Source organism: Myotis lucifugus, unplaced genomic scaffold (genome assembly GCF_000147115.1).
Source record: "Myotis lucifugus unplaced genomic scaffold, Myoluc2.0 scaffold_77, whole genome shotgun sequence".
In the NCBI taxonomy this organism is placed as follows: domain Eukaryota; kingdom Metazoa; phylum Chordata; class Mammalia; order Chiroptera; family Vespertilionidae; genus Myotis; species Myotis lucifugus.
Window position 1 is genome coordinate 1,659,578 of NW_005871125.1, and position 27,986 is coordinate 1,687,563.

General features: G+C 40.9%; 2 protein-coding genes and 1 long non-coding RNA gene across 13 annotated transcripts in view; 2 read left to right on the forward strand and 1 right to left on the reverse strand.

Annotated features, from left to right (window-relative positions):
• ARFGEF1 (ADP ribosylation factor guanine nucleotide exchange factor 1) overlaps nt 1–6,067 on the forward strand; it is a 68,739-nt gene extending 62,672 nt beyond the window's left edge. The window contains 6 exon segments of the mRNA XM_023755498.1: nt 214–353; nt 1,691–1,720; nt 1,722–1,861; nt 3,180–3,318; nt 4,015–4,132; nt 4,630–6,067. Coding sequence (XP_023611266.1) covers nt 214–353; nt 1,691–1,720; nt 1,722–1,861; nt 3,180–3,186 — 317 coding nt within the window. The 3' untranslated portion in view covers nt 3,187–3,318; nt 4,015–4,132; nt 4,630–6,067.
• A 999-nt stretch (nt 6,068–7,066) lies between these two features.
• CSPP1 (centrosome and spindle pole associated protein 1) overlaps nt 7,067–27,986 on the reverse strand; it is a 98,938-nt gene continuing 78,018 nt past the window's right edge. For 7 of the 11 annotated variants that reach the window (XM_023755423.1, XM_023755420.1, XM_023755421.1 and 4 more), the window contains 10 exons: nt 27,210–27,314; nt 25,297–25,363; nt 24,403–24,520; nt 22,258–22,397; nt 17,002–17,142; nt 15,167–15,213; nt 13,925–13,988; nt 10,825–10,934; nt 9,654–9,792; nt 7,067–7,846 (listed from right to left, as the gene is read on the reverse strand). In XM_023755423.1, coding sequence (XP_023611191.1) covers nt 7,635–7,846; nt 9,654–9,792; nt 10,825–10,934; nt 13,925–13,988; nt 15,167–15,213; nt 17,002–17,142; nt 22,258–22,397; nt 24,403–24,520; nt 25,297–25,363; nt 27,210–27,314 — 1,143 coding nt within the window. In that variant the 3' untranslated portion in view covers nt 7,067–7,634. The remainder of the gene's footprint in view (nt 7,847–9,653; nt 9,793–10,824; nt 10,935–13,924; nt 13,989–15,166; nt 15,214–17,001; nt 17,143–22,257; nt 22,398–24,402; nt 24,521–25,296; nt 25,364–27,209; nt 27,315–27,986) is intronic. The other 4 variants (XM_023755419.1, XM_023755425.1, XM_006090601.3 and 1 more) reach the window with 1 other exon arrangement.
• LOC111826414 lies at nt 8,812–22,408 on the forward strand. The gene is made up of 4 exons (XR_002829748.1): nt 8,812–9,297; nt 9,747–9,860; nt 9,970–10,060; nt 22,271–22,408. It is a non-coding gene; the product is annotated as an uncharacterized LOC111826414 (long non-coding RNA).

Sequence of the window (27,986 nt, forward strand, 5' to 3'; positions counted from 1 at the left end):
AAAAATGAATTTTTTCTGGGTTTTCTAAACATTGATTAAACTTTTGCTGAATAGTGCTTATGTGAAAAAGCAGTAAGTATATCCTTCTCACTGTGATATGTGCAAGTTACCTTCATACATATTATGTTCCCTTAGCATTGTAATATCGTAGAAATGATAAAGGATTCAAAATAATTTTTGTTTGCATGTGCATTGGGGTGGGTTTCCTCACAGAATATCCAGAACAAAAACTGTTTGCTGCCCTGTTGATTAAATGTGTTGTGCAGCTGGAACTCATCCAGACTATCGACAACATTGTGTTCTTCCCCGCCACCAGCAGGAAGGAGGATGCGGAGAACTTAGCTGCAGCCCAGGTGAGGAGCGGAGACAGTCTGGGATTCAGAGCTGAGGTCGAGCTAGAGATGTAATTTGGGGGTGGGGGTAGGTCTTTATCACATGGATCTCATTTTAAACCATGGGACTGGATGGCATGACCCAGGTAGAGTGTGGTCAGGGACTGAGCCCTGGAGGCCTCCATGGTTTAGCTCCTGGTGAGGCAGTTGGTAAAGAGCCGGAGACCAAGAACCAGGGTGGCATGAGGAGACCTGGAAGCCAAGTGCAGAAGTGTCTTAGAAATCCTGAGTTCTGTCCAATTCTCAGTAGGTCAAGTAATTTTCTGTCTGAGAATTGCCCTCTAGCAATTTGGTGGACTTTAGTGACCTTGACATTGTGTTTAATTTTGATATTATTATACTGGGTACAAAAGAAGAGAGTAGTTGAAGACAACAAATATTGGTAACTCTAGGGGTACAGAGAAATGGGGTAATAGCTGGAGGAGAATGAAGGGGTCAAGAAAAGGGTGTCTTTAAGATGAGCAACACTGCAGCATGTCCTCTGATGAGAGCTCTCCCCCGGGGTCTCCGCTGCTGGAGCAGTCTCTTGAGTGACTGCCTGGAGATGGACCCTAGTGCGAAGACCCCGGGGGTTGTCTTGGTGAGAAGCAGACAGCTCATGCATTATAACAGGAATGCAAGCAAAGAGGATGGGTTCTATGTAAATGTAGGAAGGCGGGTGGGAGTTTGTGGAGATCTGATAGCGCTGGTTTCTCATTTAGATAGGAAGAAAAGCCATTCACCAAGTGAGTTTGGGAAGAAAGCTTTAGCTACTTGAGAGAAGGGAAAACAGGAGTTAGTGTCCAGGGAAGTGGACGAGGGAAGTGCCAGGGAGGATTGCTGGGCAGCATCCAGATTTAATCCAGCATCCACTGAATTTAAAGATAAATGAGTCCGTTTCTCTCCAGTTAGTATTAGCATGTGGGAGCAGACATGGAAGGCAGCTTTCCAAATAGTTACTGTGAGGAGGAGGTGAGGGGTTGTGCAAGGGAATAATTATCATCACATGGACTCCCACCTGGTGAAGAAGAGAAGTGAGGACCTGAGGGGTGAGGAACAGGGAAGGGCTGGGAGAATGTCTGTAGGGTCTGGTATGAGCAGAGCTCTGGGAGTCAGGAATCAGGAGGATTGTGCTTGGGGACTACGGTGCATGCAATGAAGATTCTGGAAATCAGGCAACAAAAGATGGACCTTTCCCCATCTTCTGTTGAGATAGAACAGATTAGGTTTTGTGGCTGCTTGTAAACCGTCTTTGGGAAGCACTGATTTCTAAAAATCTGTGACTGTGTGCGCGCGCTATGGTTGTTTATCTCCCAAAGAGAGATGCCGTGGACTTTGATGTTCGAGTTTGATACTCAAGACCAAGGAATGTACCGCTTTTTAACATCACAACAGCTTTTTAAGCTACTGGACTGTTTATTAGAGTCACATCGATTTGCAAAAGCATTTAATTCCAACAATGAACAGAGGACTGCTCTGTGGGAAAGCAGGTAAGCTGCACAGTCCCACATCCAATGTTCACTGTTAATGAATGTGCACCACATACTCACATTGCTCAGAACTCACCGACTATCCTGCAGATCTGTGCATGTCACTGTTTAACTTCCACCTTAACAACTAGAATAGGAAGGCAATCTGCCAACCAGGTCTTTCTGTCAGGTCTTCAATAAATTAAGTAACTGCCTGGGTTTATTTGTTTCCCCTTGTTTAGTCGACTTTTATTTGATTGAGTTGATGAGTCGTCTTTCATCTTGTTTCCCAGCGTGGGCCTTCCTATTGACACTGTCAGCGACTGAAATCTGCCCTTTTATGAGAAACAGTGGGCGTGAGGGTCCCGAACACACAATCTGGCATATGTATTCAAATGACTTCTCCATATTGGCCTGGGCATGACCATATCTCAGAATGAAAGTGAATGGTTAAAAGTGGGAGGTATATTTGTTTTAGAACATGTTGGAAATTTTATTTTCTTTAAATCCTTTATTGTTGCAAGTATTACATATGTCTCCTCTTTCCCCCATTGACCTCTCCCCTCCCACTCCCGAATCCCCCCTCTAAGCTTTATAATTTACTGACATTGCCAATTTTTTATTTAAGAACTAGTTACTCAGTGCCTATTTGGTGTAAAACAGTGCTGCTGGGAGTGGAGGCAGCCGAATCTGGCAGGAAAAGGGAGGTGACGTTTACTGCATGTCAAATGGAGAGTGGTTGCTTTACATTTGAGTTTCTGTCATCTAGAATGTCTAACTGCTGGTGAAGCCCTGGCTCTGTCCGTCCTCTTCTCTTTACCCCCCAACTGCAGGAAAGAGTGGTCTGGCCTTGCTTTTTCCCCTTCAGACCAACTTGTTGCCACCATTCTACTGGGACGGCTCCTGTAAGGTCACCGGGCCCGTTTCCACATGCACTTGGCCCTTCGCACCATGACCTTGAAAACAGTCCCTGTGGTCTGCTCTGTTCCATGGGAGCCCTGCTGTGCTGCACGGGGCTTCCAGGTGCATTTTCATTGGGAGAGTTCCCCTTTCCCAGCCGAGTGTGGTCTTATATCTCCTACCCCCAGCTTGAGAGGGGAAGAAATTCTAAACATAGTAATGACCTTCACATCGGGCCTTCAGCCAGACTTGGTCTCCACCTTCTCAGTGTGACTTCTGTCCGTGGGCCACCTCGAGGGCGCAAGGCTCTGGGCGCCGCTGCTGTGACTCGGGTAGCAGATGTGATGGCTGAACACACAGAATGTGCTGCCATCCAGGCTGCTGTACCTTTATGTAAGATACTTTCCCAAATTCATCCCAAAACTTCCCCTCTCTGCAGGCTTTAAAGGCAAATCCAAACCCAACCTTCTGAAGCAGGAGACGAGCAGCCTGGCGTGTGGGCTGCGCATTCTCTTCCGGATGTACATGGATGAGAGCCGGGTTAGTGCCTGGGAGGAGGTCCAGCAAAGGCTTTTAAAGTAAGACTCTTGGCTGAGTTTCTACCTCTCACCTGTGTGGCTACATGGTACAGGGCAGGAAAGGGCCACCAGATTCGCACGTGGGCGGAGTCCTCAGCCAACCCCATGGCCAGGAGCTGCGGGGCCACGCAGATAACGTGGGGCCAAGGCAGAGATTGTGATAATTAAATGCAGTCTTAGAGGAGAGTGTGCTTTTGCACAGTTGGTGACATATGAATGCGTCCTGTCTGTTGTTCCTGTTACAGGACAAAGGAGAAAGTTTTATCTCTTAAAGTTTTTACAGCTTTATATTCTAGTTTTTAGGCTTTTTTGTGCCAGAGAGCTCATTTTTTTCAAACCAATCATTTGTGAAAGGGAGAACCTGCCTGCACTTCATTTGAAAAAATATTTGGAGGTGTTTTTTTTTCGTGTTACTATTTTTTGCATTCTATTTAATGACAACTTAACATTGTCTTTAAACATTTCAATTCACACTAAGGCTAAAACATCCTGAAAGACTACCATCATCTGAATAGTATTTTTGTGTGTTCTTGGGGAACAGAAAGTCTCAGCAACCAGTTAGAGACTTTTTCAAACTATATAAAAAGGTCCCCAATAGTCAAATATTCGCTACCCTCCACGTCTTAGTTGTTCTTGCTCGGTGAGTGTGCCAGCAGGTGTACGAGCACGTGTAAGAGTGAACCTTTTCTGTTGCAGTGTGTGCAGTGAAGCACTGAGTTACTTCCTTACTCTGACATCAGAGAGTCATCGGGAGGCCTGGACTAACTTACTGCTTTTGTTTCTAACGAAAGTTCTGAAGATAAGTGATAACAGGGTAAGTGTGAGACTGCGTATCCCGCCCAGCATTTCTGGCTTGATAGAGTCAAAGTGTATCAATTGCAGACTCTGAATATGGGATGTATAATCTTTGCCTGGAGACTGTATAGTTTATATTGCAATGTTAGGTAGAATTTCCCCAGAAAATTAAATTTTTATTTAACAACAGATGGTTTCAATAACTGATACATGGCTTATAAAAACAACCGTGGTTCCTGCTGGGCCTTCTTTTATTACCTGGAAAAAACAATGATAAATACTAAAAGTTTGTCAAATTTATCAAAATAAGATAGAAACTAAGTGACTATTTGTATGAAGTGAGTCTTGAAAACCTCTGGTCTTTCAGTTCCACAATCAGCACATCACTGCTTCACACAGACACCCTGTCTGACACCACGGTCAGTGCTCGGCCCAGTGATTTGTCTCTAAAGGGAGTTTTAGGTGGTGGTTTCGAATGCAAGCACTACTAATGGAGAAATTCATTTTTCCTCCCAGTTCAAAGCTCACGCGTCATTCTACTACCCTCTCTTATGTGAAATTATGCAATTTGACTTGATTCCTGAACTTCGTGCTGTTCTTAGAAGATTTTTTCTGCGAATTGGAGTGGTTTTTCAGATATCACAACCACCTGAACAGGAACTTGGACTAAACAAGCAGTGATGGGAACTTAGCGTTTTTCTCTTGGTGTTTACATCCCTCCGATCTTTAAAAGGACCCTGGAGCTGAGATTTCCTACCTGAAAAGTGGTTTCTCTGAATTTCAGTGTCTAAGGGTTACTGACTGGTAAAGTGCTTAGAACTAGAACTCAGTCTTGCAACCTCCAGCCCTCTCAGTGATGGACCCTGTGTGTCATGTTGAGCAGAAAGCCCATTTCCAGTGTCAGCTCTGCTCACAGGTCCTTCCCTGGCCTCAGTGGCAGGGAGAGCCCCACATACTTTTGGCAGGTGTGGAAGTGAAACTTACCCAAAGAACTATAGGTGTAAAGATTTGAACTTCTGTAGGAAGTACAACTCAGGAGAGCTGTATTTTGAAGGATAAAATGTTTATAATTGGGGAGTGGGGGGAGAAGAAATTATTGTTCATGGTAAAAGATATTTAGCAACTATGGTATTCTTATTCTGAAATTTTTGCACACTCAGGCTACCTGAGATACTGGTAATCATCCTTCTGTGAAAAATGTACAGAGACGGCGCAGGTCTGTAATATAAAGATCCTAAACATGATATAGTTCTTGCACTGTTTTCTTTATTTTCTTATTCATTTGCTAAATACCTATACTATTTTGTCAAATGCACTAAAAATTTGGGGTTAACTTTTTGTCTTTTTATTTTGTGGGGATTTTTGTTTTGCCCTTTTCGGGGGGGTTGATAACTTTGAAGGATTAACATGCCCAGAAGCTGTTGTGGCCGATACTTGTCATGATCAACAACAACAACAAATAAAAGGGTAGAAAATATCCCTGCTGACATAACTACCTGTAATATACTTCTCTTAGGGCTTTTAAAGATGAGCCATTAAAATAGAATGATCCTTCATGGACTGAACTTGAATCACTGCAAAATGAATCTAGGCTGCTGTCACTTTTTCTTTTGGGTGGCGGGGCTTGATGTAGATTTTATTCTGTGTACAGAACTTAATGTTGAATATATTAAAATAACTCTGGCATGGTTTGGGGAGGTTAGATTTACTGGAAATGTATTCATACTGTGAATTGTGCTCTGATGGTTAAAAATTACAAGATTGTCAAGCATTCCGTATTAACAGTGGATGTAGAAATTTTTTCAGATGGATAAAATGTATATGGTACAGATGTAAAGTTTTCTATGTAAAAAATTCTGTACAACTTTCTGTACAATATTGATTCTCATCTGGCATATTCTAATCAGGTTATAGGTCAATAAAGTTTTTGGATTATTTCATCAGTGCAATCAAACCTGTGTAATCCACAGCCCCATGTTTCATTGGTTTTTTTTCTTTTTGATTTCTTTTGTTCAAAAGCAAATAACTAGGAAAAAGCTACTTTCTGCCAGAACTACAAATTCAATATTCTTTAGTTCTAAAGTTTTCTTTCTAGCTTCTGGCATTAGATTCTCCCCCACACCCTGCTTTCTCAACCATAGGATATTAATAATTTAATATTTTGTATATTTATTGATTACCCAGAATAATGCTATACTATTTTAGTGAAAAGACGCAGTAAAGTTTCTGTCGGGGCAGTTGTGTGGTACAGTGGTGCATTATCAAGAAAAACGTAATGTGTCAAGATCATTTATTTCTAAGGTTGTGCTAAAAAACAGGTAAGTGTTAGCGAGTAGTCACTGAACTATGTATGTATAAGTCAGCAGTATGTATTACCCCTAAGATGGAGCCCTGTTCCAGCTGAGCTGGACACTGCAGCTGGGAGCCACCATGACCTTCTGCCTGTTTGACAGGTAAGTGTTTCAAGTCACCTGGCAGTTTATTATTTCATGGTGTAAAGTATCAAGGCTTTCCCTAGAGGAGACAGAGGCCTTCATCTAACTTTCAGATGAAGAAATAAGAAAAAATCTTTACAGTAAAATAAACAGTGGTTAGATTACAAATCAAGATTTACATGCAGCTAAATTTCAAAGTTTAAGAAATTTCACACTTGAGGTAAACGTATCTGATGTTGCCTGCCATTAATTGTGTCAGTGGAAGGAAGTGTGAAGAAGCAGTGACTGCACTGTTCTCTGCTGTGTGGTAAAGACGCTAAATCATTGTTTCTCAGAATTGAAATCTTTTTTAAAGGTACCTCTCATTAAGTGATTAGAAAGACTGAGTCACTTATTCAGGGTCCATAGTGGCACAGCGAGGATTCCGTCCGTCTTTAATCCAGGGTGCTCCTGCCTTTCTCCACCTTCTAGAACACCTTGTCTAGAAACCTCAATTCCAGTTAAGAAATGGACATTGGTAATAAAAAATAATTTATTTCTATCAAGAAGTAGTTAAATCAGTAAACTTAATCCCTTAATTGGCACAAAAATAGAGGCAGAAGGATGTAACATTTAGTGCATGGCTCGGAAATAAAATCAATTATGACTCCCACCATTTATACTGAATCAGTAGCTATAAACAACATGGAAATCTGATTCTGTCATTACGTAGCAACTGGAATAGTGACAGCTACAGCTAATGTATTTACTAATGAATTATTTCAATAACAAGTGCACATATAACAAGTTATATGTACATTGTTAATACTTGTTTTATTCATTCTACTTTACAATAATGCACGTATGGTAGTTGAGTTCATTACCACCCTGACTTATGGCAAAAATAATTCTATATAACTCTACATTATATATAAATTAATCATGGCCTTTTATTTCTGTACATAATATACATTATATACATCACCTTATACACAGATAACATAAGTAACTTCCAGGTAGGGGTCAAAGTAGCACATATTATTAAAGGTTCAGCGTTAACATCCCTTTTACCTTAGAAGGCACTGCTGGGTCCAACACAGGTTTATTTTAACCGTGTGCAGTAGACAGGCCCTGCCAAGTGAAAGTGCCTGGTTTTCCAGGAACCTGCTGGTGCTCTTGGTCCAGTTGTTCTGCCATGAACTGCTTCAGCGTTTCTGAGGTGCCCGGGCGGAGCCAGGGTTCAGTTGCTACAGAGTTTGATCCATCGTCACCCACATGCTTCATGAAGTCATCAGGGTCAATTAGTGAACTCTCGTCATCTAGAGGAAGCAAGAGAAACGTTACTCGGGTGGGTGCCAGGCAGGTGATGTGAACACAAATCTCAGCTCTGCATTTCTCCACAATGTTAGGTTCTAAGCTTATAGTTTTGTCCAGATACCCCTCACTTTAGAGGTAGGAAAGCAAACCCAGGGAGGGACCCAATTTTATGAAACAGAAAATGCAACTGAAAGTGACTCCATGGTACCAGCACCATCCCAAGCTCAGCAGCAGAGGCTGCAGCCAACGTTAATTTGGCCATAGGAGTGTGGGCCATCTTACTTTGTGTCACCTTCAACTAACTTTGTTTTTTATTTAACAAGGTTTAGGAAGTTAAGTCATTTCGGGAAAGCACTAGGCGGGATTGAAATGACTTCCATTCCACTCCACTGAGAGCGAGCTCTTAATTTGTTTCGTTCTTTAATTGCATTGCTAGGACTCAACTTCCACATCTACATTTTGCTTACAAATATAATAATAGGAAAATCTGTCTTCCTACCCTGTGATGTCAATTTCTTTTTTTTTTTTTTTTTTAATTACATCTCCTGGTCAGTGAAGGAGTAGCCCAGCAAAGGGACCTGTGCAATTTAATCCACATCGTACCAAAAAGCTCCTGTTTGAAAGGACAATGTTAAAAGTTTAGCAGTGGAATACCTTCGTAAAGAGTAAATTCTTAAAATGCTATCTTCTCAATTTAAAAATATCCTTGTTAAATATTCAACTTATTGCTTCTAAAAGAAATTGAGGCACAAAAAACTCACAATACAGTTAAAAGAAAATGCTTTTTAGCTAAAAAGAAAGCATTGCTTTCCCACTGTTCCATGTTTTTCCAGGTATGATATGAATACTCCATCAGTTTGCCATGTTTGCTGGTATTTGTTACGGAGTTACCGTCAGAACACATGACACCCTGACTGCTAGAGTGTATGAGTAGTTTTAAATTAACACAGTATTAAAGGTAAGATCTAAAAATATCTTAAGACGTTAAGCGCCAAGCCTGTTTTGTCTTCCTTTCCATTGAGCCCGCGATATCTGATTTCACCAATAAGCTGGCGGCACCAGTGACTGACCGGTCCAGATGGGAAGTATAGTGTCAGTCACCGGGGACTGACATGGTGCTTAACGCGTTAAGAAAATTGCTATAAGAAAATTATTGTAATGTAGCTTCACAGACTAAGGAAAATTGTCCAAATAGATCACTATCTGCTAAAGCTAATAATTCAGCAGGTCTTGTGTGCTATAAAATTGTCCCATTATCCTAATGACTAACAACATCAGCATTGAAAAGGTGGTCCAGGCTGGCAGAGGAGCACGCCAGTTGCCTAAGGAACTGTCTGTCCTGCCTGCCTGGCACCAAAGCCCAACATAATGAGAAGACTAAACTTTGATGGGTCAAAAGGAAATAATTAACGAGGCTACTTTGTGTCCACAATACTGAAAGCCAAGTAAAAAGGTAAAATCGTTTTCTTTGTAATACTACCAATTTATAATGTATGTGTAATCTAAAAAACTGAATGTTTTAAGTTAATTTCTGATATTCTCTCACTTCAGTAAGGAAGCATTTTCCCTGCTGAAAGCAAAGCCTGCGCATCTTTATAAGCAAAAGCTTTGTTTAGAACCCACTCAGAAAAGGGTACCCCTAATCTGATGCAAAATTAATCCCGAGTCCCGGTTTTGCAGGATGTGTGATAGAGGCCCCTTGATTTCAAACTCATTCCATCAGTCCCCCAGCCGTAAGGGAAAGCTGCCATGTCAGCCTGTTAGACTCCTTACAGAATCTGCTATAGGCCATTAAAACTGGCCATTTACCTGTATTAATAGGTTTATTCTGGAGTTCATTCAATCTTCGCATTCGTTCTTCATTTCTCATTCTAATCTGATCAATATTTATACTGGATACAGATTTTAAAGAGAGATCATCTGGTGGTACATTAGGAAGACTGTTATCCTGTAGTGAGAAAACAGAACTTCAGAAATGAAATGATCATTAACATGAAAGATGTTCAGAATTAACAGGTGAATCAAAACATGTTTTTGCCCTTGATAAGTACACAGTGTGATGAACAAAATAAAACAAATGAAAACCTAACATTTACATTCTAACTCTCGGTGTTTATCCATGCAGGCTCAGATGAAACACTGCCACACTGGACAAAGGTGGAACACAGTTACCATATAACCCAACAACTCTATTCCTAGGCATACACACACAAGAGGTGAGAATATCAAAAAACTTGTACACAGATGTTAAAAGCAGTATTCATAACAGACAGAAGTGGAAACAACCTAAATGTCTATCAGGTGTTGATTAAAAAATGTAGACTATCCATACATGAAATATTATTTAATAAAAGGAATTAAGTCCTGACAAGCTGTAACTTAAATGACCTTTGAAAGGAAAAAAGCCAGTCACAAATGATCATATATTGTATGCTTTCATTTGTGTGCCCAGAAAAGGCAAATCTGTAGACAGAAAGTAGATTAGTGGTTGATAGGAAAACAAGTCTTGCCACGTGGTAAAGCTGTGCATACATATGATCTAGTAACAGCATTTGTCATTTGGTCAGGGTCGTCTGCATGTTTTATGTGACCTTGGCATGTTATCTATATAACAGGCTTTCCAATAAATGGTATCACTTGCCTCCTGTGCCTTCTCAGAATTCCATATATTCTGCAGGTGGAAGGAAGGAAACTAGGGTAAGGAATTATTTATAGGGCAGAGATCCTGTGCCAAGTACCAGGCTTATACTTACAGCCACCCTAGGAGATAGGAAAATATTACTTCAAAGAAGCCAAGGCAATGAGTTCAATGACTTGCTCAAGGTCATCCAGCTATTTGGTGGTAGAGCCTAGATTCAGATCCATGTCCACCATATTACAGAGCCACTGCCTTTATTTATTGGACCACGCCAATTTAGGATGGGCCAGAACCCAGACCTCACTCCTAAAAGGAAAAAAGAAAAGGGCATTTCATACATACAGAGGCCAGTCCTTTCCATTTGCTCCTCCTGCGCTCCCTTGCAGAGGGCAGCTGTGAGGGTGGAAGGAGGGCGTCCTCTTCAAAGGCAGGATATGTCTCACCATACGCACCTAGAAGGACCACACAGGGAGAAGTCCATTTCAAATCTTTTCACTTGTCTAAACCCAGACTGTTTCTTACTGGCTTTAAGATGTTATTTACATATAATAAAACCCACCCACTATAAATGTACATAGTTCTGTGATTTTTACAGAATTGTGCAGATGTCATTATAATCTAGTTTTAAAACATTTCTGTCGCCTCAGAAAGTTCCTTTGTGCTCGCTGGCAATCACTTCCCACTCCTGCCTGTCCAGATTTCACTCTTTCCTGAGACTCCAGTGAGTGTAATTACACAATGTAATAGTTGCCTTCCACTTGGCATGTGTTTGAGATTGATCTATGTTGTAACATATCAGTAGCTGATTCTTTTTTCATTGTTGAATTGTAAGTACTCTTATCACATGGATATGTCACATTTTATCAATGTATTAACCAGCTGATGGACATTTGAATTGTATCTAGTTGGCAATTATTAATAAGGCTACTATGATCATTCATGTACATGTCTTTTTTTGTGGTCATGTTTTCATTTCTTTGGAGTATTTTCCCAGGAGTGAAACTACTGGGAAACTTTACATTTAGCCTTTTTCGAGGAACTGCCAAACCATTTCAAAAGTTGTTCCACCCATTTTACATTATAAGAAAGTGGTAGTTTCCCACATCTTCACCAACGTTTGGTATTCTTCTTTCTTTTTTTCCATTACAGTTGGCATTCAATATTATATTAATTTCAAGTGTACAGCACAGTGGTTAGATATTTATCCCAAGGAATGTGACTGCTAGATGGTATGGTAAGAGTACATTTAGTTTTGTACAAAAACCACACTGTCTTGCAAAGTGTCTGTACCATTGTGCATTCCCACCATCAAGGAGTGAGAATTCCTGTTCCTCCACATCCTTGCCAGCATTTGGTGTTGTCCATTTTGGCCGTTCTAATAGGTAGGTAGTGGTACCTCATTGTTGTGTTAATTTCCATTTCCCTGATGACATGATGTAGCGCATCTATTTATATACTTATTTAATGAAGTGTCTGTTTGGATCTCTTGCCCATCTTTTAATTGGGTTATCATTATCCTTATTGATGACTTTTAAGAGTGATTATGTATTTTGGATAGCACTCTTATTTCAAAGTTATCTTTTCCAAATATTGCTTCCCAGTCTGTGGGTGGTCTTCTCATTCTCTTGACACTTTCACAGAACATGAATTTTTAATGAAGCCTAGTTATCTCTTTCATGAATTGTACTACTGTTGTATCTAAAAAGTCATTGCTATACCCAAGTTCTTGTTAGTTTTCTCCTGTTATCTTCTTGGAGTTCTTGTAAGGTCCATTTTAGTTTATTTTGTGAAGAGTGTAAAGTCTGCATTTAGATTCTTTGCATGTACTGTTTGGTTCTAGGCACCAATTGTTGAAAAGACTGTCTTTCCTCAGTTACACTGCCTTTGCTCTTTTGTCAAAGATCAGTGGACTACACTTGTGTGGGTCTGTTCCACTGATCTATTTGTCTGTTATTCTTTTGCCAGTACCACACTGTCTTGACCACTGTATCTTTATAGGAAGTCCTGAAGTCCAGTAGTGTTAGCCCTCCACTTCTGTTCAGCGTTGTATTGGCTCTTTTCAGTGTACAGGTCTTTCGCCTTCTTTGTTACATTTATTTCTAGGTATTTTATTCTTTTTGTTGCGATTGTAAATAGAATTTTCATTTTTTTCTCATAATTCATTGCCTATAGAGAAACAGACTTCTGTATACTGATTTTTTGTGTCCTGCAATTTATTTATGGTTGATTTCTAGTTTCATACCATCGTGCTGAAGGAGATGCTTGGTATGATTTCAGTCTTAAATTTATTGAGGCTCGTGTGTCTCGACATCTGGTCCTATCCTTGAGAATATTGCATGTGCACTTGAAGAATGTGTATTATGTTGTTTTTGGATGAAAAGTTTTATAAGTAGCATTTAGTAAGTTGATAATCAGAGGTCTCTCTTTTGCATTCAGTAAAGAGTGCTATAGCATACAATTTTGATTTCTTTTACATGCTCTACCATGTGCAGGGTCTGAGCTCATGCAGAAGTCTCTTTATGGGAGCTCTGGTGCCAGACAAGTCTGCCCTTCAGGTGTATCATTGTGGAGCTGGTTGGATGGTGCTTTCGCATGGTCTGGAGTCTTAGGAGGGGGCTCTGCAGAAAGCCATGTTCAGCCACCATTTGTGCCTGGCTTGGGGCCTATGGTGGGAGCTACCAAATGATCTGCCGTTAGTTGCTACTTGTGCTGGGATTGGAGGTGCTTGGGAGAGGCTATGCTGTGAATCAAGGCTGGCTGGGGACCCTTTGGTGGGCACCATGATGTGAATTGAGGCCAGCTACCACGGTGTCAGTCCTGTAGCTGCTTAGTTTAAGCTACATTACAAGCTGGCTGCAACTTATGCCAATTTTGGGGCCACTTAGCAAAAGTACAGGGCACACAGAGGCTAGCTGCTGCACTCCTGGGGTTTTGTGTACCTTAAGAGATTTTAGGAGAGTTCACAGTGAAAGCTGAGAGAGGTCACTTATGTGGAGCAGCTACTGTTAAAGGCTTCAGCAGGACAAGCATGTTGGGTGGGGCGAACAGTACTCCCAGGTTAATGGAGAGCTTAGATTGGTGCCTGCCCGCTAGGTTGGAGGAACACTCAACAAAGGAACAATGTGCTTGCCCACACATCCTTTCCCAAGCAGAGCTGCCTTAACCCCTATCCCTTCTGCCCTCATCCTAAAGCGAGCAAATTCAAAATGTGGGAGGAGGCAAGCATGGCCTTTACCTACTTCACCATTTTGACTGGAAGTCCTTCCTATGATTTCTAAAATTAATTTTGATTATTCTGATTTGGAAAGCATTGTAAATCACGTTTGATGATTACTTACTAAGAGTGAAATATTAATTTTGTAAATATTTTTGAAAATATTTAAAGGAAATATAAATGTTTAATATGTTAACATAGTTTGATAAAATAAATAAATATACTCACCAATAAAAGCACTATCAGATTCCAATAATGAATTTTTTAAGAAATCATCAGGGTTATCTCTGGGCTAAAAGAAACATCATATATTAATTAGTCCCATGTGAAAAAAACAACATTTTGTACTAAGAGGCATAAGTGTCCGCAAAATAGGATAGGGAAAGGTAGGACCAGCTGCTTTCCTCCTATACTACATTCCAATGCTCAGAAAATACTCTGAGGGGAGGAGGGGGGCTTTTATTAAGGGTTATATTACTGCTGATGAAAATAGAGTATAAGGCAATGACCCCAATTAAACATTATACATCTTTAAACCATTGCTGAGATTCTGTATAGCACACAATTTCCTCCATGCTAGGAAGTGGAGTAGTCCTCGATAATGACAGCACTGTATGACAGCAGTTTCCAGAGGGACATAGAATAGGGTAAAAAAAGGAACGCAAGGGTTCGGCTTGTAATGAGCTCTCAATGTGAGAGGTGACTTCACCTCCTCACCAGATTTCTAGGATGTGCTGGTTCACTCCCATGAAGAGCTGTCACTTTTATAAGGAGAAACATTCCACTGAATTCAAATCTCCTTTTTAACACCCATTGACTCTGACTGCTTTTTGTTGGATAATAATTGATAATAACAGCATCCAATATTTAACAGATGTTCTGCCCCAGCTGTTCTTAGCATGCACACATATTATCCAACCCCTCTCTTGCATCACAGCCCTCCCATAATGAACAGAGTGCGACAGGCTACTAAGCCCTATCTTCTCCATGACCATCTTCTCCAGATTCATCCTGTATTTTTCATATAATCCAGTTTCTAGGAAAATGAGGATCTGAAAATTTATGAGCTTTTTTGTAAAAAGCCAACATTGAACTTCGGCTTATGCTGAGTTTCTACTCAACAAAATATGGCATTATCATTTTAACCAAAATTCTAAATGTTAAATTTCAGTATCTTTTCACTGAGAAATGTGGTTACCTCTTATAGAGAAACCACCAGACCGCAGAGTATCCAGGAATCAGTGTTGATACGTTCCAGGCCACACAGCATCGGGAAAAGGAGCTCTCTAAACTATTACAATATACTTTCTCTACTAATAAATCTCTAGCTACCCAATGCACTGATGAGACAAGATTTAAAATCCTTAATTCAATTTTCCTGAAAATTCAAAATTGGAATACTCACTATATTACTAAAAATATATTTTATCCCCCAAAAAACAGCTTGAAAAATCAGAACTGGTTTCTTACCATTCTGTGATTTTGTACTTGAACGCTTGGGACGGCATCCAAGTCCACTGTAGCGAATGGGGAATAAAACCAAATTAAAAGGTTAGAAAGCATTTCAAAAGTAAAATAAATTTTAGAATATCTTTTGTGACTATCTTTGTACTGGAAATTACTTGTCAACCATCACATTACAGACTGCTTTTAAGATATTACTTATCGCCCTGTCTGGTTTGGCTCAGTGGATAGAGCATCCACCCGCAGACTGAAAGGTCCCGGGTTCGATTCCAGTCAAGGGCACATGCCCGGGTTGTGTGCTCGATCCCCAGTAGGGGGCGTGCAGGAGGCAGCCAATCAATGATTCTCTCTCATCATTGGTGTTTCTCTCTCTCTTCCTCTCCCTTCCTCTCTGAAATCAATAAAAATATATATATATATTTTAAAAAGATATTACTTATCAATAAATATAGCCCAACATTCATTCTAGTTAGGTAAAATTCTCCCATTCCCAATAAATATGAAAAGTAAAATCATTGTGCACTTAAAGCTGATAACTACAGGAAAAGAAAACAATGCAGGATTCTTCACCATCTTCCCATAATTCTACAATCTGTGTAGAAATTTGTTGAGTGGACTTCCTCACATGCAATTGAAGGAAGCTAACCCGGTTCCAGGGGAGAGATTTTGGATCAGTATCCTAAAAACCCCTCTCCAATTTAACCAGCAATCCTGTGTGTCTCTCAATAGTATTTGTCAGAAGCTGGGGATGGTTGCTGTGGGGATGGAGACCTCCAGTACCAAAATGCACCTGTATCTACCTGGGGACTACTTTTGAGTCTCCTAAAGAAAAATTCCACTAAAATGGATATAAAACTTGAAATATGTACTTGCTTCTCTCTTCTCTCCTGAGAGCTGGCCCACTATTTATCATATAATTTGGGTTATTCTGCTATCAACAGATGGTAGCATAAGAGCCTGAAATTGAAACCACTTTAAAATTCTGTATCAGATGGAGGAGAAACTACCCCTAGATCAACTGTTACCCAAGTCCTGACTGGTGACATGGGCCTAAAGGGTGTTACCTCGTACTCCTGTGAGTCTATCTCACATGGTCAAGACAGGTTCCTCAGATGTGCAGGCCACACCAGCCTGCCACGGTAGGGTCTGAAGTTTTCCTAAATACAACTGATAGGACCATCTCCTCCTGTTCTTGTTACCTGGATGCTGCACTTTCATAACTCATTTTCCATGGCCACCCTCAAAGGCCTGAAGGCTGGTGAAATATGTGCAGGGGGTCATACAGTCATCCATCCCGTCAACAGGAACCATCGATGCTTTGAAGCAACTAGCTTCACTCTGCCTCCAAGTGACTGACCACCACCACCCTGTTACACTCCAAGGGACCCCAGATTTCTCCTTTGCAGCATTCATCATCCTTACACTTTTTAGCATCTATTTCTCCAACAGTATAAGCCAATGCTTGACCAATTTAATACCATATCAAACCTTAAAACAGACACACACAGTAGAGAAATGCCCCATAGGGAAGGCACTGATGTGTTTGCCCAGCATTCCTCCCCTTGGATCCTAGTCTCTGGTGTCACGGGGCCTCGTCCAGGCACTCAGTCCTCCTGGTTCTAGTGCATGGCTAGGCCCTGCTCATGCATGGATGGATGAACACCTGACCCCAACCAAGCCAAACAGATGCTTTTCTGGGTCTAAAGGCTGAAAGGGTCTGTGATCATGGATTTGCCAGTAGGAGGAGCCTGCCTTGGACAAAATCAACACAAAAGATGGAGAAAGAAAGCCATTAATAAAACCCGCTGGTCCTATTGGAAGCAGCAATGATTATCTCTTACCTTCAGCACCTTCCTGCATTTTTATTCTGTTCAGTCTCTTCTGCTGCGCTCTCAGCAGGGCTTGCTGCTGAATCTCTAAGGTGTACTGATCTCTTGGAGGATCTGGGTACATAAGTTTCAGATCCACTCGTGTTTCTGAATCTGGTCCAAAAAAAATAAGTTACAAAGCTATGTTAAAAATCTTTACTGTGACATAGTAGCCTTAATTTCAAAATGAAGGAACAGTATAAATAGTGGAACATCATCAAAGTCAAAGGACATTAAAATCATCATAAAGCTAAAGAACACAAAATTAGTATATACAGGCCCCCATCCAAGAAACAGCAGCCTCGTGATCACCACACCCTCTGTCTGAGGAACAGCAGCTGTGTGTGAAGCCTTCCCCGACCAGCCAGAGGAGCCACCACAGCTGTGAACACCCACCAGAGGAGCTGCTGCCAACTGAGGAGCAGCTGCTACCACAACCGCCCAAGGAGCCACTGCCACCCAAGGAACAGCCACTGAACGACTCAACATCTAGATATGTCGGTGAGATCAAACATGGGTAGACAAAGAAACCCCCAAAGGAAAGAAAAGGAGAACTCGCCAGAAAAGCAGCTAAGTGAAACAGAGGCATGTAATATGACAGAAAAAGAATTCAGATTAAGGGTCCTAGAGTGCATAAACCGGATGGAGAAAAAAAATCAACAACTTATGCAAGAATCAAGAAGAAACGGATGAAAAAATCAACAACTTATGTAAGAATCAAAAAGAAATGGATGAAAAAATAGGTAAGAACCAAGAAGGAATGAAGAGTGATATAGCTGCAATAAAAAACACCATTGAAAGTTTCAACAGTAAACTAGGAGAAGCGGAGGACCGAATTAGTGAATTAGAAGACAGGGAAGCAAAACACACCCAAACTGAACTGCAATTGGAGAAAAAAATCAAAAGACAGGAGGAGAGCCTAAGGGAGCTATGGGACAACATGAAATGAAACAACATACGAATAATAGGGGTGCCAGAACAACAGAAAGAGGAACAAGGGTTAGAAAACCTATTTGAAGAAATAATATCAGAAAACTTCCCTGAGGTGGGGAAGAAAAAAGTCACACAAGCACAGAGAGTCCCAAACAAGGTGAACCCAAAAAGACCCACACCAAGACACATCATAATTACCATGGCAAATGTTCAGGACAAAGAGAGAATCTTACAGGCTGCAAGAGAGAGACGGAAAGTTACATACAAGGGATCTCACATTAGATTATCAAATGATTTCTCAACAGAAACACATCAGGCCAGGAAAGAATGGACAGAAATTTACAAAGTGACGCAAAGCAAAGGGCTGAATCCAAGAATACTCTATCCAGCAAGGCTATCATTCAAAATTGAAGGGGAAATAAGAAGCTTCACAGACAAAAAAAGGCTAAGGGAGTTTATCACCACCAAGCCAGCAATGCAAGAAATGTTAAAGGGACTGGTGTAAAAGGCAGGAAAAAGAAATCTAAGAAAGAAAACAGGCACAAAAAAATAGAAATGGCTACAAACAAATACCTTTCAATAATAACTTTAAACATAAATGGACTAAATGCTCTAACCAAAAGACATCGAGTGGCTGAATGGATAAAAAAACATGACCCATATATTTGCTGTCTATAAGAGACCCACCTCAGAAAAAGGGACTCACACAGACTGAAAGTGAAGGGATGGGAAAATATCTTTCAGGCAAATGGAAATGAAAAAAAAGCTGGGGTAGCAATACTTATATCGGACAAAATAGACCTCAAAGTGAAGGACATAACAAGAGATAAGGAAGGCCACTTCATAATACTAAAGGGATCAATACAACAAGAAGATATAACCCTGATAAACATATATGCACCCAATGCAGGAGCACCCAAATACATAAAAAAACTCCTGGAAGATATCAAAGGAGAGATCGACAACAATACAATCATAGTAGGGGACTTTAATACACCACTGACATCACTGGATAAATCCTCTAGACAAAAAATCAGCAAAGAAACAGCAATCCTAAATGACTCACTAGATCAGATGGACTTAACACATCGTATGCGGGAAACGTATTTATACCTTTTACGCTGACTATAAGTAGTAGAGCCACCTGTTAGCGCGCGATAAAAACTACCTGCAAACAATGTGTTAATTGACATCTTCAGAACATTTCACCCCAAAGCCACGGAATATACATTCTTCTTAAGTGCTCATGGGACATTTTCAAAAATAGACCACATATTGGGTCACAAACAAAGTCTCCCCAAATTCAAGAAGATTGAAATCATACCAAGCATCTTCTCAGACCACAATGGCATAATATTAGAAATAAACCACAATAAAAACAACCCAAAATACTCAAAAAAAAAATTAGTATATACATATAAAAGCCTAAGTGACCGAACTGGTCGCTATGATGCGCGCTGACCACCAGGGGGCAGATGCTCAAGGCATGTGGTCAGCACGCTCCCACAGCAGAGTGCCACTCAGCTGACTGATGGACACCAGACACAGGGCTCATGCTGGCAAGTGACAGGCGCAGTGTGAGTCAGGATGAGCGGGAGCGGCACAGCACCCAGCCCGGGTTTGGGCTCCTCCCCAGCCACCTGCTGCTTCATGCACTACTACATCCCAGGCCTGTGGGGATCAGGCCAGACTGAGGGACCCCAACAGTGCACGAATCCATGCACCGGGCATCTAGTTCTTTAAATAAATGCCTTTTCACAAACCTAGCAACATTATAAGGGAGCCCCCCCCCAGAACAAGCACCCCACTCCCTCCAGATGCCCAAAGCAGATGGCAGGGCAAATGCACAAATACATCCCACAGTGAGTCATCGGCTGAAACTCAGGCAGCCATGAGGCAATGTAATCACAGCTGATCCCTATAATACACTGGGAAAATGAAAATATGTTATTTGCCAATTAACATTTTAGCCCTTGCAAATAAAATGCAAAAAGCAGACTGGCTAGAAATTTAGGAGGGATGTCATTACTGGAGGAAATAACAGTTTAAGAATTTACCTTTGCCACAAATTCAAGAGTATCAATTTTTATCATAATGAAAATGTTAGACATTAATTTTTTAAATCTTGAGAATAAAAATAGTTCATACATTTTAAAAGCTTTGAAAATATTCCCTTTGATCTACTAAATAATACCACTGGGATATAATTTAAAGAAATAATCCTAAATATATAAAAAGCTTTGTGATCAGAAATTGTCAAAATAATAGTAAAAAATGGAAAGCACACTGAATATTTAAGAATTAAAAATGGTTAAGAGCAAAGTTAACAGAAGAGACCCTGGAGACACATACTCGGTTGGATTGGACCCTGACTTCACCACCTCCAGACTTGGTTTCCTCTCTAAAAATGAGATAACAAGCCACAGATAAGAACTGGATGTAGTAATATAGGGAAATAAATGGCTGTTTTATGGTTTAAACCTTTTTGATCTCAAGACCTCTTTATACTCTTAAAAATTGAGGACCCAATGTCTGTCTGTCTCTCTGTCTCTCACACATACACACACAGACACCATCTTAGAAATTAACACTGCCGAAACCGGTTTGGCTCAGTGGATAGAGTGTCGGCCTGCGGACTGAAGGGTCCCAGGTTCGATTCCGGTCAAGGGCATGTACCTGGGTTGCGGGCACATCCCCGGTGGGGGATGTGCAGGAGGCAGCTGATCGATGTTTCTCTCTCAATGATGTTTCTAACTCTCTATCCCTCTCCCTTCCTCTCTGTAAAAAATCAATAAAATATATTTTAAAAAAAAGAAAAGAAATTAACACTAAGAAGTTTTTACATGGGTAAACACAAGCGCACATTCTGTTAGCTTCAGAGCAATGAAGTCATCGCATGCCATTAACTCTGGAAAACCTATACACATGTGAGAGAATAAAAGTGAAATAGACAAATAATATCTGTTTTAATAAAAGTAGTTTTGACCTCACAAGTTCCCTGACCAAACTGTGAGACCCACTGGATGACACAATCCTGGAATATCGTAAGTAAGCAATAAATGGTAACATGCTAAATAACTATGGTATATGTAATTTATGACACTGTAAATCTAAGAAAGAAAAAAAGGAATATATTTTTTAATGTATTTTTATTGATTTCAGAGAGGAAGGGAGAGATAGAAACATCAATGATGAGAGAGAATCACTGACTGGGTGCCTCCTGCACAACCCCTATTGGAGATCGAGCCTGCAACTCAGGCATGTGTCCTTGACCAGAATTTAACCCAGGACCCTTCAGTCCACAGGTGGATGCTCCACTGAGTCAAATCAGCTAGGCCAATTATATCTTGTTTTTATTTTACTTTTTACCTTTAGGATCCGAAAAAAAGATTAGAAAACCTCTGTAAAGTGATTTTCCCTTCTTTTATCTTTCTGTATTCAAATTTTTCTACAATAGATATTACTTTTAAAAATAAGAAAAAGTTTAAATTCTGGTTTATCAGAACGCACATCCAATGATTTGTCTCCTCGACTCAAACACTCTGTTGAATGCGCCTAAAGAAATATCACAGATAACATATTTTGGTTCCTCTACACATCTTTAGTCCCCAGGCCATTCTACTTCCCTAATAAGCTTTCTCTCCTCCTACTCCTACATCAAGCCTTCTCTACCCTCTTCCTCTAAACATCCTACATTTCCTCCTGTGCACTCAGGGACCCTGCTCTCTCCAACAACCACTCAATCCCTCTCCTGCTTCTGAACCCCCTCCTCCTATAACAGCTCTAGACCCTACTTCCTCCTTCCCAGCCAAGCTTCCTCCAGGGCCTGTTTTATGCTAATTGTTTCCAACACTTTGCCTCCTATTCAGTCCTCACCCCGAAGCTGGTTGGCTTCCACAGAAAAAATCTAGCTGAAGTCACCAATGGCCTTTGATCCAACTGGCACTTTCCAATATTCATTGTAGGCAGTGCCTTCTCTGATACACTCTTCCCTCAGCTCTCAGGATGCCACGCTCTGGCTTTTTTCGTCTCAGTCTCTTTCCTGAGCTCATCTTGCTCTGTCCACCCTCCATGAACACCTAAGGGCCATTCCTCACCCTTAGGTGTGATCTGATCCACTGCCGAGGCTCTGCCAGCTCCGTTAGGCCAAGGCAAAGCTTCAGTCTGGTAAAATGGAGCACCAAGGCACACAGAAGTATTACTCACTTAAAATAGATGGATACAAATGTGTTTAAAGATCCACGAAGATGGGCAGACCACTCTTGCTGTATCTTTAAAATACAGCATTCTACTCACCTCTGTCTTTCAGCTCATTGAAGTCCCGAATATTCTGCAAAGTAGCCGAGTCCCAGCCCTTCGGTGACTGTCTTCTGACAGGAGCCTGCACCCGATGCCGCGCCATATCAAATATGTCCATGGGGCTCCTTTCTCTTTTCCTGTAAGTGACAAACTATGATAAACGTGTGTTTTATGGGAAGAAAATCTGAGTTCGCATTTCATTCAAGAAATGTGGCATCTTTCACCAGAGTTGATTATAAACATTCTAATATCTGTTACTTCAGTCCCTCATTAAAAAATAGGGTATTTATAAAGTCATTGTTTATAATTTTTCAAAATACTCAGATGCAAAGTACTTTATTCTAAGAATAAAATGATTTAGTTTTACCTTAAAATGTTCCCGTAGCATAAAAATCAGTCTTTGAGATCAGAGAAACCAAGATTCAAAGACCTGCTCTGCTATTTGTTAGCAGTTTGACCTTGATTTCAGCATCTATAAGATGCAGATAGTATCTACCCCTTTTAGTCTTAAGAGTATGAGAATTAAGTGAAATTATATCCTGTAAAGTACCCAGCATAGTACTTGACATGAATTAGGTACGCAATAAATGTAAACTTTCCCCCAGCCTAAAATAGAAATTATACAGAAAAAGATGGTATTAATATGCTGCCCATTATAACTATTTATTATCCACAGTCCCCAACACTAATTTTACAATAGGCTTTCAGGAAACTTGGTACCTAGTTAGTTACTTAATACTCTATTTCTAGGAATTAGTATAATAGGAGGGAGCTCAGGAAGGGAGTTTTCCACTATGGCTTTGGGGGGTGGGGAGGGTTGACATTAAGAGAGGACAGGGATGAGGGGTGGCACTCTAGCCCTGCTGCTTCCCTCAGCACCAGGCAGGCCTCTCTAGTTCTGAAAATGCAGCTCTAAGCTACTGTGTAAGAGCTGGCCAGACTCCTGTCTTCATTTCTTGATGCACTAGGTCTTCCCTGGGCCCAGGCAGGGAAATAGTGGGACCCCCCACAGGCAATGCCCCTGCTCTTTCAGGGGACGGACTCACAGGGCCACAAACTACTTGGTCAAGGCTGATACAGACCTCTAATAGTGAACTACCCAGAGTGTCAAGAACTGCAGTGGAGGCTCATTAAATGTAAAACAAAAATAAGTACTAAATCTAGAAGGCCATTAAATTAAAATACCTAAGTCCTGTCCTGGCCGATTTGGCTCAGTGGTTACGGCACTGGCCCACAGACCAAACGGTCTCGGGTTCAATTCCCAGGCAAGGGCATGTAACTCGGTTGCAGGTTCCATCCCCGGCCCTGGGGGCGTGTGAGGGAAGCAACAAATCAATGTGTGTGTCTCTCTCATCAATGTTTCTTTCTCCCTTGCCTCCCTCCCTTCCACCCTAAAAATCAATGGAAAAAATATCCTCAGTGAGGATTAAAAAAAAAAAGGTGTACAGAAGTTCTATCTAATTATATTAACATTAATAGTTAAATACGCTGTTAACCCTATTAAACAGTTCATGGTTAGGGATAGTATTTCTGGTTTTCCTTCAAGAAATGCTACTTCTTTCCTTTCTTCCTCCTTCCCTCAACACCTATGTCAATACCACCACCAAAAATGTTATTGGCAGTACAACAGGACAGTTACAATGCTCAATTTAAATATTTTATATACAGTTAAGTATCTATTAAATAGCCCATATTTTCTCAACGAATAAAGTCAATAATTGTGGATAAAAATTTATGGATGCAACTTTACATAAGATTGAAAAGTTTATCAAAAGCATATTAATTTTAAAAAGACCTATTTTGTCAAAAGAAAAAAGAGAGAGAAAACCTACTATATACTGCAAACACCAATAGACTAAAAAATCATACCCTGTTTTTGCTAGTTGCACTGAATCCCTCCACAAGGAATATCATTATTTATCTAGATTTCTTCTGGGAGAAAAGGCTAGTTTAGTCTTTAAATTTCACTAATAATCTTAAAAACTTTCAAACATACAAACTATCCATTCTAATAAAGAGTGTTTTACAGTAAAAATTAACCCTGTTCCAAAACTAAAATTACTGGATAGGTTCTGACATATGATTCTTCATCCTGAACACAAAAAAATTCAGAAACAAATAAAAATGCAACTTGAAACTTGCCTCATGTGAATTTCCTCATCACTGTCCAAGTGTAGCAACCGCCCCTGGAGACGCCGCTCTTCACTACGAAGCTGTTTTCTCATTTCTGATAATTCCATAATTACATTTCTTTTCTCCTCTGCAAAGTCCCATTGATAAGTAAAAAGAACAAAAGATTAAGCTTGAAAATATAGTCTGGCCTATCATAAAGCTAAAATGTTGAGAGACATTGTCATGAAAGTTATTTTTAATGTTTTAAATAACAGATCACATTCATGAATATCATATTAAGACTCACAAACACATTTCTGATAATACAGAAATTTCAAAAGTTAAGTAAAGTTTTGGGGATGGAGGAGAATGTCACCATAAAGGGGCAGCACAAGGAATTCCTTTGTGGTGATAGAACAGTTCTGTGCCTTGACAGGTGGTTACACAAATTACACAAGGTAAAGTGCAGGGCACTACACACAACACAGTGAGCACATGTGAAACTGGTGAAGCCTGGTGAAGGTCTGTAGAATACACCAGTGTCCACTTCCTGGTGGTGATACTGTACTAGGTAAGATTTTACCACGGGGGAAGCTGGGAAGGCACCCAGGCCCTCTCTACCTCTATAGCAGTGGTTCTCAACCTTCCTAATGCTGCGACCCTTTAATACAGTTCCTCATGTTGTGGTGACCCCCAATTTCATTGTTACAAATTGAACATAATTAAAGCATAGTGATTAATCACAAAAACAATATGTAATTATATGTGTTTTCCGATGGTCTTAGGCGACCCCTGTGAAAGGGTCGTTCGACCGCCAAAGGGGTCGCGACCCACAGGTTGAGAGCCGCTGCTCTATAGTGTTTTGCAATGTTCTATGAGTCTATAAAAAATGTCCTAGATTACAGGTTTAATAGGTAACTCTACCTTCCGCACGAAGTTGATTTTTCCTGGCGGGTACCGGAGGAGACTGTGCCCTGGACACGGAACGTTCCTGTTCAACAATCATGACAGACAGACTCAGTGTGTCTTCCCTACTCAGAGCTTGAAGAGAATACTTTCTTAAAGTAACTAGCCGAAACCGGTTTGGCTCAGTGGATAGAGCGTAAACTTACCTGCATCCACTTTTCCTTCCCACCACAATGGTGGCGTCCTCGCCCCATCCACAGAGAACTCCTTCCCACGTTCTCTGTAGCTATAAGCGACTCCCACTTCCTCCACCAATCAGTCCCTTTTCTCCACCCTTTTCAAGAATCAATAAAATATATATTTAAAAAAAAATAAAAAAAAATAAAAAAAAATAAAGTAACTATATGTAGAAGAAGCCAAACTCCCCACTATCCTACCTATAAACTTACCTGCATCCACTTTTCCTTCCCACCACAATGGTGGCGTCCTCGCCCCATCCACAGAGAACTCCTTCCCACGTTCTCTGTAGCTATAAGCGACTCCCACTTCCTCCACCAATCAGTCCCTTTTCTCCACCCTTTTCCTCTCCTTAATCTCAACTATGCCTCAAAATCTCTCCCTTCTTTAAAAAAAATTATCTCACCCTTCACTCTCTTGTCCATTTCCTCCTTCCCTTCAGAGCCTTGCTTCTTTGAAGAGTAGTAAATGCAGTACGTATGGTGTCTATGTCCTTGTTCCCACTCACTCCCACTGCATAGCAAATGCCCGCCTTTACTCTGCACCCATCACTCCACTGACCTGCCTCACCAAAGTCACCAAGTGATCCCAGTGACACACTCAATAGCCAGCAGCAACTGACATCACTGCCACTCTGTCACTTTTTCCGTCTCCATGTCCTTACTCTGCTTCTGAAATGTGGGTAATTCCGTAGTATTCCACCTTCAGCTGTTTACTGCCCCCAAGCCCATCCTAGACTGTTGTACTCACCTGACAAACAACAGTGCCCACGCCTTCCACAATGACAGATCCAGTCCAGACCACCTTCTCAGCCACAACCTCTATTTCCAACCGCCTGCTCCATGGAACCCTCGCCAGAAACCTGATGGCTGTCACTGACTCCTCCCTACCAGTCAGTACGTACCACCATCTGTGTTTCTTAACGTATCTTGATGCTGTCACCCTGTTCTCTTCTACTGTCACTGCCTTTCTTTAGATAAAGTCTCACATCTGGACTTCTGCAAAAGTATCCTGGCCTCCAAAATGTATCTCCACACCACTGCCTTAGAACACATCATCTACCACAGACCTACTGAATCCGCATCTCAGAGGGTGAGATCCAGGAAGATGTTCTTGTAATGTTTATCTGTTATGGTAATTAACCTGTTTGGTAGCCACGCATCTACGGAATAAAGTCAAACCCCTTACACTCCACTCAAGACCCTGCATGTGTTCCGACCTCCACCTACTCTGCTCTTGCTCAGGCACTGCCAGGCCCAGACCAAGCCCGTGTGCTCTCCACGTGCGTCGTGGGCTTACACGTCCCTCCATGGCCTGGGACGTGCTGCAAGTCCCTCATCTTCCTTGTTTTTATGGAAAATCCCTTCAAGAGTCAACTTAAGAAACAATCTTTTTGGAACATTTTCCCAACTTTCTTTCGATTGTAGCTCAGTCTAAAGTTTGAGGCACATCATTAGCATAACTACAGCTAGAAGATACATTATCAAAGAAAAGGCCTTCTGGGGGGTCCGAACAAGAACTATGTGCAAAATTATTAAATTTAAACTTTAGGGCACCAAGTTACAACCAAAGCAGCAAACAAACTACTGTAGACATTATCTCTATTTCAGATCTTAAAAAATTTAAATCACATCCAATCCCTCAACCCAAAATAACTTAGCTAAGATTAGCCAATCAGAAGAAAAAGTACATACTTGAATAAAGGCACTTATAATGCTGTCAACTGAAGGAGGTCTTTGGAGTTTGCCTGCAATTTTGTTCTGTAAAGCAGGAACCACAGGGGAAGGCGGTTTCAAGCGCTAGAAAAAGAATGGGGCAATAAGGACACATATATAATACCTTAATCAAAGAAATTTTTAAAAAATAAACAAATATGTATGTATACATACCCACATCAATAAATGTAAGTGTATAAACACACATGGATACATGTGTGTGTGCACATACATACATCCTTAATACTTGACCATCTAAGTTAAGAATGTTACTACTTTAATAAATTACTTTTATCAAAAAGTCAGGAAAAAAATGTAACTAAAAGACAAAACGAACATCATCCAGAACCACAGGAAGGCTGGCTGAGTGGAAATTCTACAACTAGAAGGAAAAAGAAAAGCACACAGACTCAGAGGAGGTGCGCTGTGGAAGTAAAGTGCAGAGGTACGGAGGTGCACGCGGAAAGGGCTGGCAGCTGAGAGCGTGGCGCATGAGGAAAGGGCTGGCAGCAGAGGCTTTTGCATATGAAAGGCCTGGCCCTTTGTAATCTGAAAATTACCTAACAAACTGCAGCTGGGTCAGAGAAACCCAGAACTTCCAAAAGAAGGCCCAAGGCCCCACAGCAGCTTGCATTGCTTCACAGCTGGGCTCCTGCTGGGTAGCCTCAGACACAGGCTAAATTAGCACCTCCTTAGAGATCCAAGAGCCAGTGTACCCAGTGGTCAGAGTGAGACCACCCAGATTACAACTCCTCA